The sequence below is a fragment of the Macrobrachium rosenbergii genome, chromosome 9 (genome assembly GCF_040412425.1).
Source record: "Macrobrachium rosenbergii isolate ZJJX-2024 chromosome 9, ASM4041242v1, whole genome shotgun sequence".
In the NCBI taxonomy this organism is placed as follows: domain Eukaryota; kingdom Metazoa; phylum Arthropoda; class Malacostraca; order Decapoda; family Palaemonidae; genus Macrobrachium; species Macrobrachium rosenbergii.
In genome coordinates, this window is record NC_089749.1 from 11,850,267 (window position 1) to 11,865,507 (window position 15,241).

General features: G+C 37.5%; 1 protein-coding gene across 1 annotated transcript in view; it reads left to right on the top strand.

Annotated features, from left to right (window-relative positions):
• LOC136842178 (protein FAM133-like) overlaps positions 1-14,874 on the top strand; it is a 43,936-nt gene extending 29,062 nt beyond the window's left edge. Inside the window, exons 2-4 of the mRNA XM_067109538.1 lie at positions 7,141-7,195; positions 7,418-7,522; positions 14,703-14,874. Coding sequence (XP_066965639.1) covers positions 7,141-7,195; positions 7,418-7,522; positions 14,703-14,874 — 332 coding nt within the window. The remainder of the gene's footprint in view (positions 1-7,140; positions 7,196-7,417; positions 7,523-14,702) is intronic.
• The last annotated feature ends 367 nt before the right edge of the window (positions 14,875-15,241 follow it).

The following is a 15,241-nucleotide window of genomic DNA, read 5'->3' on the forward strand; positions in this document are numbered from 1 at the left end:
GCTACCTCTAAATATAAACTGCATGTTACCTGTCGATATAAAACTAAGTGTTACCTGTATACGTGAACTAAATGTATAAAGTAAATGCCGCCTCTAGATATAAACTACTTTACCTGTCGATATAAAACTAAATGTTACTGAATACACAATCTAAATGTTATCTGTGGATATAAGATTAAATGTTACTTTTATACATGAACTAAATGTTACCTGTAGGTATAAACTAAATGCCCTATATTAGTCAAATCCAAAGTAGGTACAACTGACGCAGTACGTAAGATTATCCTTGTTTAGGAGACCACAGAAAAAGAACGGGAAAAAGGCCTTGATAAAATGACCAAGTAATAATTACGAAAAAAATTACCCACGCCTGTAATTTCTGGATATTTCAACTGTCACGTCATCACTGACCTTTCAAATAAGTCAAGTTTAGTGAGAACAGTAACCGAAGACCTAAGTATATAGTTTGAATGGTTTTCATTTTCAACAATGAATTCTTTCGTGAAACAAATGTGGACGTTGACGCGAGTTAGGTCGATTTTGTCAATAAAATTCGACCATATTAGCCATCTTTTCATCTTAGATATTCATTGTAACATGAGATGGCAAAATATAGGTCTCTTTTGAAATTGATTTTGACACAGCTTTATGATATGGTCATCCGTGACAGCGGTTAAACAAGTTGTCACTGGGATTCGAAATTCTTTGTGACGTCCACCAAAGAGAATAGATAACATGATGTCCGTTCATTTTATTTTCACCCAGTATTACTTTCGGGGCGTTTTCCCTACCATGACTACGGTATGAAGAGAGGAAGAGGATTCCCAACCATGACTACGGTATGAAGAGAGTGAGATTACTCTGTCAATTCTTTATTAGGGGCGTTTCTGTCGTCATGGGAGGAATTATCTTTCGTTTCTCACGGACCTTGAACTGTATACTCACTTGTCTTTGATGGTTCTCTTGATGAGAGAGAGAGAGAGAGAGAGAGAGAGAGAGAGAGAGAGAGAGAGAGAGAGAGTCGGTCTGTTAAATCTACTTTTCTTCTCTTGTGTTCCCCTAGTTCATTAATCCTTGTCGCGCTGGGATGACGGTTTCGTAATTAATAAGTGGAAGGAGTTCATGAACGCTAGTCGGTATACTTCTCATTATAGACCAAAACTGGTTCTCATTATATACAAACATGGGTCTCATTATAAAAAAAAATTGGTTCTCATTATATACAAAACCTGATTCTCGTTACATACAAAAAACGGTTCTCATATAAAAAAATTGGTTCTCATTATATACGAAAATTATTCTCATAATATATATAAACTGGTTCTCATTATATAAAAAATTATCCTCTTTATACAAAAACTGGTTCCCATGATATACAAAAAAATTATTCTCATTATGTACAAAAAACTGGTTCTTATTATATACAAAAATTATTCTCATGTACAAAAAAGTGGTTCTCATTATATAAAAAAAAATGTTCTCTTTATATAAAAAAGCTTGTTCTCATTATATAAAAAAAATGATTAAATTGGGTCCAGCAATGAACTGATATTAATTTCAGTGATCTGGAACACCACCGGAGTTTGATTTAACAAGCGTTTTTATGTCCTGGGAAAGCAAATGGAATTGATTCTACGTTCATTTTGGTGGCCCGGAATACAACATAAAAATCCTGGAACCGGACTGGAATCCGGATCTATTCCAAAATTTGACCAACTTTTCCTTGGGCCAAAGGCCAAATCTCCATCAGATTTTGGAAGAGTCCATCAGTAATTTGTATTTTAATGTTTATTATGGACAGACATTTAAACTAACACCGCTGAATACATAACCGCCTTCCAGTGAAGTAATAAAAAAAAAAAATAAAAACAATTTCGGCACGTGACATCCAACATATAATAAATACGTATCGCTATGAATAATATCACCTGCACAGGTATTTTTAGTTTTCTGTAGAAGAAAACTATTGTGCTGGCTTTGTCTGTCCGTCAGCACTTTTTCTGTCCGCCCTCAGATCATAAAAACTACTGAGGCTAGAGGGCTGCAAATTGGTATGTTGATCATCCACCCTCCAATCGTCAAACATACCAAATTGCAGCCCTCTAGCCTCAGTAGTTTTTATTTTCTTTAAAGATTAAGTTATCCATAATCGTGCGTCTGGCAACGCTATAGGACATGCCACCACCGGGCCGTGGTTAAAGTTTCATGGACCGCGGATCATACAGCATTATACACTATACAGAAAACCCGATTGCGCCGAAGAAATGTCGGCGCATTTTAATTGTTTTTTATTGTACATTACGGACAGACATTTAAACAAACACTTATGAATAAAAAAAAAAAAATCCGGAACGTGGCACACAACATTTAATGAATACGGTATATGTCGGCATGAGTAATTTCACCTGCGCAGGCATTTCACCTCTGCCGTGTATCTCCTGACATTTGGAAGGGGGGCGTAATTGACTTCGTTTTTCCTCGTGGCGGGTTACCCGAAACCGACGGGGTTCCGTAAAAGGTTAGGTTTGTGAGAGGCTGGATCCGTTGCGAGATTTCGATGTGTTCTAACTGGCGTCGTTGCTGTTATTATGGAAGGAACTGAGCAGGTTTCCAACCAGAACAGTGATGCAGACGTTTGAAATGTTTAACTGGATAGAAATGTATAGCATGTATATTATATATATATATATATATATATATATATATATATATATATATATATGTATATATATGTGTGTGCATATATATATGTGTATGTGTGTATATATATATATATATATATATATATATATATATATATATATATATATATATATATATATATATATATATATATATATATATATATATATATATATATATATATATATATATATATATATATATATATATATATATATATATATATATATATATACACAGTATATACACACACCAAGATCTTGAGGATCATTTGAAAACGAATTAATAATTGAAAATTAGACTGTCTGACAGATTTACACAGTATAATCCTACTTACAGACTTTGAAAATGAAAACCTTGGTCTTAAAAAGCTCTAAATAATGGTTAAAAGAAAAGGAAAATAATAAGAAACCACCAAACAGAGAGACAGAGAGAGAGAGAGAGAGAGAGAGAGAGAGAGAGAGAGAGAGAGAGAGAGAGAGAGAGAGAGAGAGAGAGACGAAACCCTTCCAGTCACATGTATTACTTAAATATAACACAATACGAAAAAGAATTGAATAAAACAAGTAAAAAATGCACAGAAGTTTCTTCGGTGCAGTCGAGTTTTCTGTACAGCGCATAATCAAGGCCACCGAAAATAGATCTATCTCTCAGTGGTTTCGGTATAATGCTGTATGAGCCGCGGCCCATGAAACTTTAACCACGGCCCGGTGGTGGCCTGTCCTACATCGTTGCCAGATGCACGATTACGGCCAACTTTAACCTTAGATAAAATACAAACTACAGAGGCTAGTGGGCTGCAATTTGGTATGTTTGATGATTGGATGGTGGATGATCAACATACCAATTTGCAGCCCTCTAGCCTCAGTAGTTTTTAAGATCTGAGGACGGAGAGAAAAAGTGGGGACGGACAGACAAAGCCGGCACAATAGTTTTCTTTTCAGAAAACTAAAAAGGGTGACGATAGATTACAAAAGACAGAAGGGAAGACCAAACGGTCCGTCAGAGAGAGAGAGAGAGAGAGAGAGAGAGAGAGAGAGAGAGAGAGAGAGAGAGAGCCACTCAAAGACCCACCTGATTCGGCAACGTGGATCAGCAAAGACTGAGAGACTCATCAATTTACCATTAAGGATCAGAGGAGGTAATTAATACTGGCCCAGTGAATGGATCGCGGCATCAGTGCCATTGATAATCTCTCTCTCTCTCTCTCTCTCTCTCTCTCTCTCTCTCTCTCTCTCTCTCTCTCTCGCTAATGCGTTTCACGGGGTTAAAATATTTTACGATATTGATATAATTACTGTAATTGTTAAGAAATTCACAATCTCATGAAAACAACCTGTGTAATAAAAATCCACAATTGCATAGTAAGCTATATTACTAAGCAAAATAACAAACTTGTTTATTTCACATAGTAATATAGTTTACTATGTAATTGCGGATTTTTATTACACAAATTACTGTAATTATTACTGTGGCTTTGTATATCATTATCATATGATAATTATAAGTTTTAGGTTTCTGTTGTTTTATAACAATGACTGATTGATTTCTGAAGACTGTGGTTAAATCCAGTACTAGTCACACGTCTTTTGTTTGTATACATTTCCCCGAAACGTTTTTAGTAAAATTAATTATTTTTATCTACACTACTCTATCTCCGGTTCAGTAAAATTCCATAGGAATTGAATTATATTCTGTCACCTCATAGTCAGTGGCTCCAGAAGGCATTAACTATTTAATTCTTGCCCATATCTACCCTGGTTGCGATCATCAAAGTTGAATAAATCCCAGGTGCGTAGTTTAATTCTTCGGTCAACAAATGCACTACAAATGATTTAGGACACGGGCTAAATAAATATTTTCTTGTTGGGCTGGAATTAATATTGGAACATTTCCCGGTCGGGTGAGCCTGGTACCCTCATATATAAGTCTGTGTGTGTGAGAGAGAGAGAGAGAGAGAGAGAGAGAGAGAGAGAGAGAGAGAGAGAGAGAGAGTGTGTGTGAGAAAGAGTGTGTGTGTGAGAGAGAGAGAGAGAGAGAGAGAGAGAGATTGAGGAGAAAAAAAAGGTATTATTAATTCCTCATTTATCAATGTTCCCCTAGAGAGGAGACGGTACCCACTCGCCCGGCCGTTGTGGAAGGGGAAAATAAAGGAAACATCGAAACCGACCGATATGTAAACAACAGATCTGCTATAAATGCTGAAAAGCGTTGTGCGATTTACCATGCACCGCTATGGATTCTGTACAACGCGCGCTCTCGATCGCTCCGTATAAATCTTGCCTATCATCGTTTATCCGCATATAGGCCATCATTGTTTATCCGTATAAAAACGTAAGTGTATTTATGTATGCGTATGGGCGTATTACATTCTATCGGTGGTATGAAATCGCCGTTTTTTTTTTTTTTCTATCGGGGCATGGGGAGTTTTACATGTTTTGCCAATATGGGCGCGAATGAAAAATAGAAGTAGAGTTAAGTATTATTACGTTGATTCTTTTGTAATGTACGTCATTCAAGAGGATCCTATAGAAATGGTACCATACACGTTGTTTTTGAGAGAGAGAGAGAGAGAGAGAGAGAGAGAGAGAGAGAGAGAGAGAGAGAGAGGACGCAACTCCAAAGCAAATTCTGCTTTTGCCAGAAATGGCCCTGCAAAAACTCGCTGTTTTTGTCTTTCATATTTTTTTTTATGTATTTATTGCGTATTTTCGGTCGATCTGCCCATAAAAAGAATGGCCGCTCGCATCTGTATGTATATATAATTTTGCATGATTGAGCCTCAAAAATGGCACTATAACCCCCCACCCCGCCCTCCCACATCCCAACGAAACAAATAGGGAGACACGTATTTGATATGAAATATTTAGAGCTGCAGCATTTTGGTCGGGGGGCGCCGGGCATTTTAACGGATTAAGAGTCAGCAATTTCATTTGTACATTGGACCTGCCATGTCACAATTTGTGTGATTATTCTGCCTAACCCCCGGAACAGGGAAATAGAAAAGAGCCGTTCGAATTGGGAAATGTTTATAGGTGGCCCTCGCCTACCGTCGCACCTGGGCCCGGCATTTCATATTCATAGAGGTCTCACCTCTCTCTCTCTCTCTCTCTCTCTCTCTCTCTCTCTCTCTCTCTCTCTCTCTCTCTCTCTCTTCTTCATTACCTATACCTTTTTTATTTTTTATATATTTTCTTTTTTCATTAACATTTTTCGTTAGTTGCGCGTTTTTCCTCTCTCTCTCTCTCTCTCTCTCTCTCTCTCTCTCTCTCTCTCTCTCTCTCTCTCTCTCTCTTTTCATTGGTTATACTGTTTTTTTTTTACTTTTTTAATTATATATATATATATATTTTTTTCGTTGGTTGCGTGTTTTTCCTCTCTCTCTCTCTCTCTCTCTCTCTCTCTCTCTCTCTCTCTCTCTCTCTCTCTCTCTCTTCATTGGCTATACTGTTTTTTTTATTTTTTTAAATTATATATTTTCATTTTCATTTATATTTTTCGGTACTTACTGTTTTTTATTTCTTTTCTCCCTTTGAAAGTCTTTATTCGTTCTTGCTTTCGTTTGATTTTATTCTCTATTTATTATTCATTGCTTGTTCTAATTACCCTCGTTTCCTTTTATTTATTCATTTCCTCACTCTGCTGATTTATTTATGCATCGATGCCAAGGTAACTTTCCACAGGTGCAATGCAGAATCATAATAGTGTCCTTTTATTTATGTTATTTATGTATGGATTTACTATTTGTTATGCATTGCACCCGGAATACAAACTCGATTAACGTTAAAACTGACTATTTGCTAGTATACTGTGCACTTGCTAGTGCTACTGTCGTTTTCTGCTGCTAGTTAGGATTTTGTTTTGTGAACGCTTTCCACAAAAGTGTCGCTGCTCAAGTGTAAGTTTGTTGTACGGTATTCAGTATAATTACAAATGTTTGTAATGGATAAGGTCTTCGTTGAAAGCGTAGTTGATATCTCCTTCAAAATGAGATGTTAATTTCCTTTAGAGAGAGAAATGGGTTTTGATAAAATGATTGATATCTGTATAATGTACTGTCTTTATTTTGCAGTGTCGTCGTTACTAATCAATAATTGTTGAATCTGAACTGATAGAGAAGCCTTGGTTTTGGTTTGGGTATAATATTTCTAGACAAACTGATATCAGTTTTATTGCGTTATTTTCTTCAGTTTTACGGAAAAATAACGCAAATCGAGATTTAACAAGGTAATGCTTTCATTAAGAATACAAATCTTAAGCATCCTCCAAGTCTAAGAAAGGGAGAATCACTGTATGAATCAGCTTTCATGCGTTATTTTTCAGTTTTACAAAAAAAAAAAAAATTAAAGAAAGAAAAAAAAGAACTATGCGAATCAGTTTCCTTGCGTTATTTTTTAGTTTTACGGAGCAATAACGCAAATTAAATTTAGAAATTTAATACTTGCATTACGAATACAGATCTCCAGCATCATTCGTGCCCAAGAAAGAGAAGGGCACTGTACGATTCACGGATGTGAGACGGGGGTGGGGGTGGGCATATGACCCAAGGAGCAGATGCATGGCGCAAGTGCAATCCTAGGTGGGTGTGTCTTCCATTAGCCCCTATGAAAAGGCAGTATTTATAGGAGCCAACTAGATTCAATCTAGTCGACTCCAGACGGTGCGGTAGATTGCGAGGACACATTTAGGCAGTGCCTTGAGAGGAAACTACGCATTAAGCTTATTCATGCCCAAGACTGCTGCTGCTGCTTGGTATAGCTTTCGCCTCTCGTCGCCAGGGGGCCGAGTTTATGCCCTTGATGAGAGCCACTTGTTGGTTCCTCCACCCGCAGTTTACCTTGTAAAGAGAGATGTTCACAGTAACACGTGATGTGGATGGGGGTTTAGAGATTAGAGAACTGCTGTTGTATCTATTTTTGTCATTATTGGTAATGTTGAGGGTCCCTTATTATAGTGTTGTTAGTGTTGTTTATCATTGTTGTTGTTAAGGGTCCCTCATTATGGTATTGGTTATCATTGTTAATGCAAAGCTTCCCTTATTTAAGTGTTGTTATTTTTATATTGGTCGCGATTTTACATTTAGAATGGTAATTAGTGTCCTACTTATTTCTCTCTCTCTCTCTCTCTCTCTCTCTCTCTCTCTCTCTCTTTCTCTCTCTCTCTCTCTCTCTCTCTCTCTCTTTAAGTATTTCCCATACTACTCTTAAAGCATATTGCAGGAAGTTTATGCAAAAAAATATCTGCGTGAAGCGATTACAGTTCCGACATATCAACTTTATCATCCTTGAACCTTTTGATTATCCAGGAGCGCACTTGGCAACTGAATACTTAATCCAGTGTCACTGTACAGTTAAGTCTTCTTTAGTGGAACTGTGCAGCTGAATTTCTTTCAGTGGAATTTCACCACTGAATCTTTTTCTCAAGTGGAACTTTGCAACTGAGCATTTATTCTGTTGGAACTGCGAAACTGAGCCTTTCTCCTAATGACACTTCACAAATGAGCCTCTCTTCCAGTGGTCCAGTGAAATGCGTAACTGAACCTCTCTTCCATTGGTCCCATGGAACTGCTTAACTGAACCTTTCTTCCAGTGGTCCGGTGGATCTGCGCAACTGAACCTGTCTTCCATTGATCCCATGGAACTGCGCAACTGAACCTTTCTTCCAGTGGTCCGGTGGAACTGCGTAACTGAACCTTTCTTCCAGTGGTCTGGCGAAACTACGCAACTGAACCTTTCTTCCAGTGGTCCGGTGGAACTGCACAACTGAACCTTTCTCCCAATGATTCGACGGAACTGCGCAACTGAAAATTTCTTACATTTGGACCTTTTTTTTCAGTGGAGCCGTACAACTGAGCCTCTCTTTATTAGAACTGTACATCCGAGTCGTATTTGCATACGAACTGAACAAGTGATTTCTTTCAGTAGGAGCAGTGCAACTGCGCTTTGCCTCCGAAACGGTGCAACTGAATACCTCTTCCAGTGGAACTGTTCAAGTTGATTCTTTTTCGAGAGGAGCTGTGCAGCTGACTCTTTCTTTTGGTGAATATTTGTGTTTGTGATTTAACTTGAGCGAAATATCATGGAAATACTTGTTCAGTGTGTTGTTAGAAAAAAATTCTGAATAATTTGAATAAGAAATATGTTCAAATATATTTCTTTCCTTTACATTTCTGTAACATATATTTTGTGATTTGGATGTATGAAATGTAATGCTTATTAAATATCCAGGAGGCTCAAAATTTTATGTATTTATACTTATTTTACAGTTTTCTGGGGTTATCAAACCATCATAGCAGTTTTAGATGAACTATGGATCCTAAAGGCTCGTAAATATTGTGATAATGCACTTTTTTTTAATAATTGGAAGTTTTAATTACCAATTTCAAATTTTCATTCGTTTTTTTTTTATTGAAAAGGCTGAAGGGTCCTATCTTCTCTGCTATTTTCTCAGTCCTCTACCCATCCCCTCCCCTCCCCTCCTCTCTCCTCCCCCTCCTCTCCCTCCCCCCATCTCTCGTCACATTCCCCCTTCTATCTTTTTCATTCGGATCGTTTTCGAAACGTGAAGTAAAAAAGAAAATGTAAAAAAAAAGAGAAGGAAAGAAAAAAGCGGGAGGGGGGGCATTAGCCTATCTTGACATCTGTAATCAGAGCCTCGGTGAATGAGGAAAAGAGAGAAAAAAAAAGACATCGCCGGTATTTTCAGATTTTATCTTATTCCAGATGTGAAACTTCTGCGTGTGGAATGGAAGAGAGAGAGAGAGAGAGAGTCTTTTGAAAAGAGTTCGCCCTGAAAAGAAGAAAGGGGGGGAGAGAGGGGGGGGGTTGGAAAAGGGCTCACATTGCATGATTATTGTGAAACATACTGAGGGTACGTGTACCGTTCCTTGGTGGACTGGGTGACTCCTGTGAGCACATTTTATTGATGCTTGTGTTGCAACCCACGTCAGCAAAAGCATAATTTATTATTATTATTTTTTTTTTCTGTTGCTGACCCACGTCAGCAAGCGACGTGTGTTCTTTTCTTTTTCGCTTTGTTTTCTTTCGCTCTTTCTTTGCGAATGCTTTGTATTTTCTGCCCTGTGATTTTGTATTATTCTTCTTCATTCCACCTTTCCCAAATCGTACTCAGATGTTTATGCTATGCAGTGTAGTGTACGTATTCATGTTGCTGTTGTTTTTTTTTAAGTTGGCGTTATGCCTGCACGGGCTCTTCCTCATAAAGCAGCTCGTAAATGTACTTGCCAATGTATTTCGGACGCACATTGTTACACCGACTCCTGTTGAAAAAAAAAAAAAAAAGTGCATTGGGCCTAAAGTTTTTTTTTTTTTTTTTTTTCGTTTAGGGAACTGGACACCCGGTAACAAAATCTGCGTCCTGAAGCTCAGTCAGCCTCTGTTCGAATTGTGAATCTGCATCTCTGAATTGCTTCCTGTTTTACGTGGAATTTCACACCCTCGTTACTAATCGTATGTCTAGTAATATACTTCTTGCAGTTTTCTTGACAGATAGAGCATCCTACAAAGAGACATTACTCATCTTGATAAATTTAAATTAGAATTAAGAGCCGTATGATACACCCACGCTGCAGTAAAGCATGTCATATACACGTTGGCAACTTATCGCACTCACATTACAAACAGGTTGAATACAAGTTAACGACTTATTGGTAGTCCTAAGTAAGTTCCACATCGCAGTAAAACATTTAGGCACATGTTGGTAACTTATCCCATACACGTCACAAACAGGTCGAATGCAAGTCAGTGACTTATTGATAGGCATAACCAAAGGTGCGTTCTGCACTCACGATCGTTGACTTGTTTCCAACTTGTTTGGGATGTATATGCGGTAAGTTCCACTGCGGTAAAAGATATCGTAAACACGTTCGCTACTTTTCGCACACACATCCCGAACAAGTCGAATACATGTCAGCGACTTAATGGTAGATCTAACTATTTCTTCCTACGATCATCCAGCATTTGCCAAAGATTTCTTCTCCACTAATGGTTGTTGACTTGTTTCCAGCTTGTTGGCGACATATATGCGGTAAGTTACCGACATGTGTTTATGGCATGTTTTTACTGTAATCTGGACGCAGCCATGCTTTTCAATTGCAACCGGCTTCTAAATTATGTCGTTGAGTTTTTTCACTCCTGTTGTTCATCTATGAATACAATGTCCGATGTTCGACCTAATCAAGTGGTCCAATGGCCTTCAACAGAGCGGGAATTGAAGGCCATTATTCGGTGGTTCACGGGTGTATTCGCTAGCAATTCAAGATGTGATGGGACTTTATAATTCTGTAGTTCCATTGCGAAAGGTCTGCCACTATATGTGCTTTGCGATGTATGGACAGCAGATGCGCTTTTCTTAAAAGGCATAAGTTCTTAGTAATGCAACACGAAACATTTTATTTTTGAATTTTGAATAAAAGAAGAAAGCAAAACTCAGATTAAATTATATTTTTCTAAATTTTGAGATCTCGTTACAAGGAGTGTCTGATTAATCTTTCATGCTATTCACTTCCGTGATACGGAATTCTCTGTTTCTTTTTTTATTTCATGATTCAGTTAACCCGTTTTTATCTAAGTGGATGTTGTTGTAACTTCAAAAGAGAAGTGTATCAACAAGCATTACTTACATTAACCATGTTTGATGCGACAAGCCTTGCAAATAACAGTCTCTTCACACTAAAGAAATTACCATTGTTAAGATTGTTCCTCCCCTCTCCCCCTTCTCTCTTCCCTCTCCCCTTTCCACCATGATCTCCCCCCTTCCATCTCCCCTCTCCCCTCTTCTCTCTCCACTTCTCTCTCCCCTCTTCCCTCTCTCCACCTTCCCCTCTTCCCCCTCCATCCCCCTCTTCTCTCTCTCAATCTTTTTCCTTTTCCTCTCCCATCTCCTTTCCTCTTCCCTCTCCTTCCCCTCTTCTCTCTCTCCTCTCCCCTCCCCATCTTCTCTCTCCTTCCCTTCTTCCCTATTCTCTCTCCCCCTTCCCCTCTTCTCTCTTCCCCCAACTTCTTCCCTCTCCCACTCCACTTCCCCTCTTCTCTCCTACTCACCTTCCCTCTCCCCTCTTCCTCTTATCTCCCCCCTCTCCCCTCTCCCATGGGGAGCAAATTGATCAAATGGGGTTCCGCTAGGCAGTTATCCCACTCACTGTTGTCCACTGTTGTTCAGAACTTAGCGGTGTCAAAAAAAAAATAATCAAAATAACCTGTACTTTTCTCTATTTGTACAATTTTTCATGTAGCTTTTTGGCTATGGTCCAAAAATTGGTTGTAATGAAATTGGTTTTAATGTGCCATGCTAACCAATTTTGTTCCGGACCTTAGCAATTACGCCGGTATTTTTGGGAGCGCTAAAGTTTAATAGGCTATTCAATTTAGATTACTGAATTTCAAACTAACTCTGATGTACCCCGGGAAAGTAGCTTGTTTTTATTTTTATGAGAGTCTGTTGGTGTTTTTTTTAAGTTATCACTTCGTTTACCTTGTAATTATGCATGACGTTACTATGAATGATTAAAGGAACTATTCATAGCGTTCTTGTTGAAACGAGGAACGTCATCCACAGGTTAATATAGCAAATTATCAGCTTTATTTTTTATTTTTTTTATTTTTTGAAAAATTAAAGATTCAGTTTGGTTAAAAAATCCAAAATGGCCGAATATATTTTTTTTGGGGGAGTGAAATAGAAATCGGCAATTCCAATAGTCATTTAAACCCCAAAATGGACAGGCTTTTTTATTGGTCAAAATGAAGAAAGTATTAATTGGCAGACGTTTTCTTTGGGAAGATAAAAGAAATCTGCAATCTTAGCGTCAGTTCTTCCAGAAAATTCGGAATGCGGGAACAGTTTTTAAAGAAAATCAAGGAAACAGAGTAATCCCTTTTTTTAAGTCACTGAAATTCCAGTATTAACGCCATTTTACCTCTGAAATATAGGAAATTATTCTCTATACTTCGTATTATCCTAGTTGCAACTTTCAGTTGTAGTTTATCAAATTCCACTGTTGCTATAATCAGTGCAGTATTGAGTATTGTGGCTGAAATTAAGTATGAAAACAGCGTCTGTGCTTTAGAAGTAAAGGCCCTTTCATAGAAGTAAAGGCCCTATCAAAGCTCACCAGATTACACTCTTGCTACAATCAGTATTGGGTATTGTTGCTGAAGTGAACATAACATCTGCGCATTAAAAGTAATTGTTTATGTACCTCCATTCATATTCTCTCTCTTCCATCTTCCTCCTGTTACACCTTTCAAGCCTTTCTACCCTCAGTTTTCCTTTCAGCGTTGAATGACTTCATAGGTCCCAATGCTTGGCCTTTAGCGTAAATTCTATACTCCATCTATATATTAAAAGTAAAGGTCCCTTCTTCATTCTCGTAAAGACAAAGGCTGAACTTGGATATCAGTATTGTTTTAACATTTTCCTTTTAATTAGGAAATAGGCAAATACACACACACACACACACACACACACACACACACACACACACGAACCGTGCTTCATCATCCATTTTCCACAAACAGACGCTTCAATGACGGCCGTGTAAATAGAGACCAAATCGTAATGTTCTACTTAAGAAAGTTCCTTTTGAAATCCTAAAGTGTCCCCAACTTAAAAGAAAAAAGAAAAAAAAAAAGTTTGCGAAGCGTGACCTCGGCTCGTTGAGGCATAAAAAAATAAGCCACGCCATGCGCAATGAGTTTATTGTAAGTTTGAGAGTGGCTGCGCTCTGAGTGTGTGTTTTTTTTTTTTTATCTTTTATTCTCTCTACGGTCCTCGCATGACGGTTTCATTGTCGTTTGCAGTGTGCCGGTTTATAAGAAGTCTATGCGTTCTGTACTTATTTTTATTGAAATTGGGATTCATTTTAGATATATAAATCTGATAGCTTTTTTTTTTATTTACCTGGGTATGTAGGTCTGTCAACATAGTACCGTCAGTCACCTCATGTGGAGCATTGTAGGCATCTACCTGCTTTCCATCTTTTAGCCTTTTACTTTACCTCCGTTCCAACTTCCTCTCTTCCATCTTGTTGTCCAGCCACTCCAGCTCTCGCTTTTCACTGCCTTAAGTGCTGAATGGTTGAAAGTGCCCCAGTGCTGTGGTTTATAGCCGAATTTTCAAAATTCTATTGCTAAGCTCCATTCCTCCTCTCTCTCTCTCTCTCTCTCTCTCTCTCTCTCTCTCTCTATATATATATATATATATATATATATATATATATATATATATATAACATATCTATATATATGTATATGTATATGCATATATATAAATATATATATATGTATATGTATGTGTTTATTTAAATATATAATATATATATATATATATATATACATATATATACATATATATATATATATATATATATATATATTATATATATATATATATATATATATATATTATATTTATACATACATTATTTATGCGTGTATACACTATATATACATATATATTATATATTTATATATGCATATTTGTGTGTATATATATACAAATGTACATCTATCTGTCTGTCTATCTATCTATCTATCTATATATATATACAGGCTATATTAGCGTGTTTGTTTGTGCGAGTGCCTGCCCGTGCTCAAAGTCGTAAAGACCCAAAGTAAAACAAACAGTAAATCACTTAGCAAAAGACAAATTCGAGAACACATGGGAAATAGACAAACAGGAAAAAAAAAAAAAAAAAGTACGCCGCTACATAACACGGGAGGCTTCTAGAAAGGCGATGTGTTTTTTTTTTTTTTTCGTTCGTTTTCCTCCCCAATAATAGAGCGATTCCCTGAGGATCTTTGAAGGAAAAGGTGGATAATGAGGATAATGGTCCTTTACGCCCCATTAGGCGTTCCCGACGACACTGCAGAAAAGGGAAGGATAAATCCCCGTGACACATTGTTACCCTCCCGAGGACAAGAAAGAAGAGAGAAAGAAGAAGAAAAAATCAAATTAAGTGCACTAAAGGCGATGACATTTGGACCTGCCCGAAAAACCTGAAGCTTGATGGAAGACGTCCCGGGGAAGAAGAAGAAGAAGAAGAAGAAGAAGAAGAAGAAGGAGGAGGAGGAGGATAAGAAGAAGAAGAAGAAGAAGAAGAAGAAGAAGAAGGAAGCGAGGAGCAGGAAGAAGATGAACTTCCTCATCGTTTGGCAAAAGGATGGCGGCCGTTGATGGATTTGGTACGATGAAGTCTTCTCAAAGGAGGCTGAAAATTATTGTGGAAGTCAAGAGAATAAATATTGATATTTAATGTATTTATTTGTGTGTGTATTGCGGCGACACAGAGCCTTGTGATACCCAGTTATAATTTTGAATATATAAAATTTCAATTTTTTCGTGTTGCCAAAAAGTTGATCGTAACTTTAACTTCCCAGGTCTAAAGAAGGGTACTTGACGTCAATATGGAAATAGACATAATGAATTTACAAGCTCATTCCAAGTGATTCAACCAAATTTACACTCGCTTCTGCATAGTAGGTGATCGGGCAGAACCAGCACACGTATCTGAGGGAAGGGCACCGTGTTTAATTATTCACCA